At 62.3% G+C, this 3,370-nt stretch overlaps 1 protein-coding gene across 1 annotated transcript in view; it reads left to right on the top strand.

The window, feature by feature from the left end:
• Positions 1-3,370, top strand: part of SBF1 (SET binding factor 1) — a 40,509-nt gene that overhangs the window by 31,293 nt on the left and 5,846 nt on the right. Inside the window, exons 25-28 of the mRNA XM_009320086.1 lie at positions 1,179-1,386; positions 1,532-1,728; positions 1,840-1,977; positions 3,026-3,118. Coding sequence (XP_009318361.1) covers positions 1,179-1,386; positions 1,532-1,728; positions 1,840-1,977; positions 3,026-3,118 — 636 coding nt within the window. The remainder of the gene's footprint in view (positions 1-1,178; positions 1,387-1,531; positions 1,729-1,839; positions 1,978-3,025; positions 3,119-3,370) is intronic.

Here is a 3,370-nt window from a genome sequence, read left to right as displayed (position 1 = left end):
GGTCCCATGGTATGGAATATCCCTCTGGCCAGTTGGGGTCAGCTGTCCTGGCTGTGCCCCCTCCCAGCTTCTTGTGCCCCTCCAGCCTGCTCAGTGGGTAGAGCACGGGAAGCTGAAAAGTCCTTGACTAGTGTAAGCACTACCTAGCAACAACTAAAAACATCGATGTGTTATCAACATTGTTGTCACCCTAAATCCAAAACACAGCACTGTACCAGCTACTAGGAAGGAAATTAACTCTGTCCCTGCCGAAACCAGGACAGACTGGAAGGGACAGGAGTCCTCTGTGTTGAAGATCACAACCTTCCCAGGTGGGAAGGCCTGTCAGAGAAGTTGTGGATGGAATTTAGGGTTTCAGTGGGAAGCAGTGTCTGCGGGGACCAGTCCCTCCGGCCGTGTGTGGGGCTGGTCTGGCAGACTGGACACAGCTGATTTTGGACCTTTCCTTCTGTTCACCAAGGTACTTTGGATTCTGCTCCTTTTGTTCGCTCCCCAGTTTGTTTGCAGCGCTTTTCAGTTCAAGGTCTGCCACAAACATTACAAGCCTCCACTGTGTCCATCATTTAAGTTATTAGCAAAAACATGAGCTGCATTCAGGCCCAGAAGAGATGCCTTTGAGATCCGTTGTTGTCCTCCAGTTCTGGCAGTAGGAAATGCATTAGGAAAGCCACCCGCGGAGGACAGCCACCAAGGGTTGTGTCCGCCTGACAGTGATTTTGCCTGGATGGAAGTGTCCCGGACTGAAAGCCTCGCTGGCGCTGAGGTCTTGCCCGTGTTGTCCCCCTCTCCCAGGAGGTTGCTCTCCTCTGAGGGAGATGAGACCAGTGTGATGGAGCAGCTCTGGACAGATCTGTGTTGGGCTGTTCCTCATCTCTCAGTGGTTATCAAGCGATGTGAAAGCACCAGAGAAATCTGCTCTAACGTCAGTACCCAGGCAGCTGACTTTTCTTTGTGCTTTTAACCTCACAAGTAAAGGCTGTCACCCCAAAGCCCAGTGCCCAGCCCTTTGGATGGGGCAGCTGAGCTCTCCCGTTTCAGGTGAAGGTTGGAGGGAGCTCCTGCCCTGTCCTGTCTCTGTGGGGTTGGGAGATGCCTCCAGCCCAGCCGTGTCCTCCAGCTGCGCGTGGGATGCCGTGTCTGTGCCGAGGGCAGACCCAGACTCCCCTTTGTCTCCGCAGTGTCTGAAGAGATGGACAGAAGCACTTTGACCCCCACCACCACCATCAAACCTTCGGACAAGATGACCATCAACCACCTGGTGGAGCGAGCCTGCTGCCGCGACTACCAGCGGATGGGGCTGGGCACCCTCAGCAGCAGCCTCACCCGCTCCAAGAACGAGCCCTTCCGCATCTCCACCGTCAACCGCATGTACGCCATTTGCCGGAGGTGAGCCTCAGCGGGGCTGTGGCTGAGGATGGGGGTCTGCAGGGTCAGGAGGGGACAGCGGGGGTCTTTCCCGGTTTGTGGGAGCTGTGGGGAGGCTCGTGCTGCGCCCCGCTGGGCTCTGCAGAGCCTCTGCTCTCTCCTGCAGCTACCCCGGGCTGCTCATCGTGCCACAGAGCATCCAGGACAACACGATCCAGCGGATCTCCCGCTGCTACCGCCAGAACCGCTTCCCCGTGGTGTGCTGGCGAAACTCCCGCACCAAGGCAGTGCTGCTGCGCTCAGGGGGGCTGCACGGCAAGGGCGTCGTGGGCCTCTTCAAGTCCCAGAACGCCCCCACTGCAGGTGCCCATCCCCTCCGCCCCTGGGCAACGCCTGTGCCGGGAGTGGGCTGCAGACCCCTCCTCGGGTCTCGTGCCGGTGGCGGAGCGGTGATGCTCGTGGCTCTCCTCCTAGGCCCCTCGCAGACAGACTCCACCAGTTTGGAGCAGGAGAAGTACCTGCAGGCCGTGATCAACTCCATGCCGCACTACGCCGACGCCAGCGGGCGCAACACGCTCAGTGGCTTCACCTCCGCACACATGAGCAGCTCAGGTGAGGGGCTCGGTCATGGGCTGCAGCGCAGCGGGGATGCAGGAGGGCTCATGCTCGTGTGTGCAGGGCCCCAGCCGTGGGTCCTGCTGTCCGTCCCAGAGCCTGGGCAGCCAGGTGAGCTGCTCTCCCCCGTCTCCCACATCGCAGGAGGCAGCAGAGCCTTCCCAGCATGCTCTCCAGAGCTCCCAGCTCCAGCTGGGCCTCTGTGGCTGGTGGTGGGGATGGGTTTTGGGAAACCCGGTGGCCCTGGACCTGCGAGCACTGGGAGCCCCAGACTGTGCTCGGATCCAGGCGCTCGCTGAGGACCGGGTGGGGACAGACCCCAGTAGTTGAGATCTCGGCACCATCTGCACCCCAGCGCAGCGGGCAGCGGTGCTCGGGGTCTGTCGTGGGAAGCCTCGGTAAGTCTCTGCCTCCCTTGCTCTCCGAGCAGCCTGCCCTTTCCTGCTGGGGCAGAGTTGCCCGTCGCTGCGCTGCCGCATTCCGGTGTCATTCATCCTCTGTCCCAGCCATCCACCCCATCATTGCTGCAGAGGTGACCGGGGGCCAGAGAGACCGTGGGGGAACCCAGCCAGGGGCTCCCTGCAGCCTGGGGAGGAGAGGACTTGCCGAAAGCCCCTCCGAGGCCTCTCCCCTGGTGTGGAGGAGACATGCCCGGAGCCGCGGCTGAAGGAGGGAGGGTCAGACCAGCGGTGGGGGTGACCTGGCGTGGTGGCGAGGGAGCCGCAGAGCAGGGGGCTGCCGGGCTGCGGCAGTGCCTGGGTGATCCCCCCACGGTGCAAAGCGCCTGGGGCAGGGCCGGGGCAGAGCTGCGGGAGGGTCGAGCCCTCGCTCGCACTGCTGCACCAGGTGCCTTTTCGCTGTGGCTCCAGCTGGAAGGTGTTTCCCGCATGCTGGCCTCCTGGTCCCGGCCCCCGGCGCTCCTGCTTGCTGCTGCTTTCTCTGGCCCCTTCCCCTCCCTCCTGAGCAGTTGTGGGGAGGCAAGGCGGGAGGGTCCCTCTGGAGCGGCACAGCGAGACCGAGAGCTGACGTTTTGTTGGTGCTACAGATTTCTCCGACAAGAGACAGCCTAAGCTGGGATCGCTCATGAAGCAGGTGATGGGAGGGAAGGACGATGGGCCCGGTACTATTAGCCGTGGAGGTGAGGACGTGCGAGTGAACGCTGCCTCGTGGGGGCCTCGTGAAGGCCCCTGGCTTGGGGCAGCTGTTGTAGAGTAGATGCTTCGCCTTTGCTCCCCCCGAGCTCTCTGCCGTGGGGCAGCTGCAGGGAGGGAGGGAGGGACCTGCTGCAGCACCCCAGAGCCATCTCATTCATCCCACTCGTTGCTCCAGTCGCTCCGTCCGGGTGCCCGGGCGCCTCTTCCCGCCCGGCCCGCGTCCACCCAGCAAGAGC

The sequence above is a fragment of the Pygoscelis adeliae genome, unplaced genomic scaffold, assembly GCF_000699105.1.
Source record: "Pygoscelis adeliae isolate BGI_AS28 unplaced genomic scaffold, ASM69910v1 Scaffold373, whole genome shotgun sequence".
Taxonomy (NCBI): domain Eukaryota; kingdom Metazoa; phylum Chordata; class Aves; order Sphenisciformes; family Spheniscidae; genus Pygoscelis; species Pygoscelis adeliae.
This window is presented reverse-complemented; position numbering and strand designations above follow the sequence as displayed.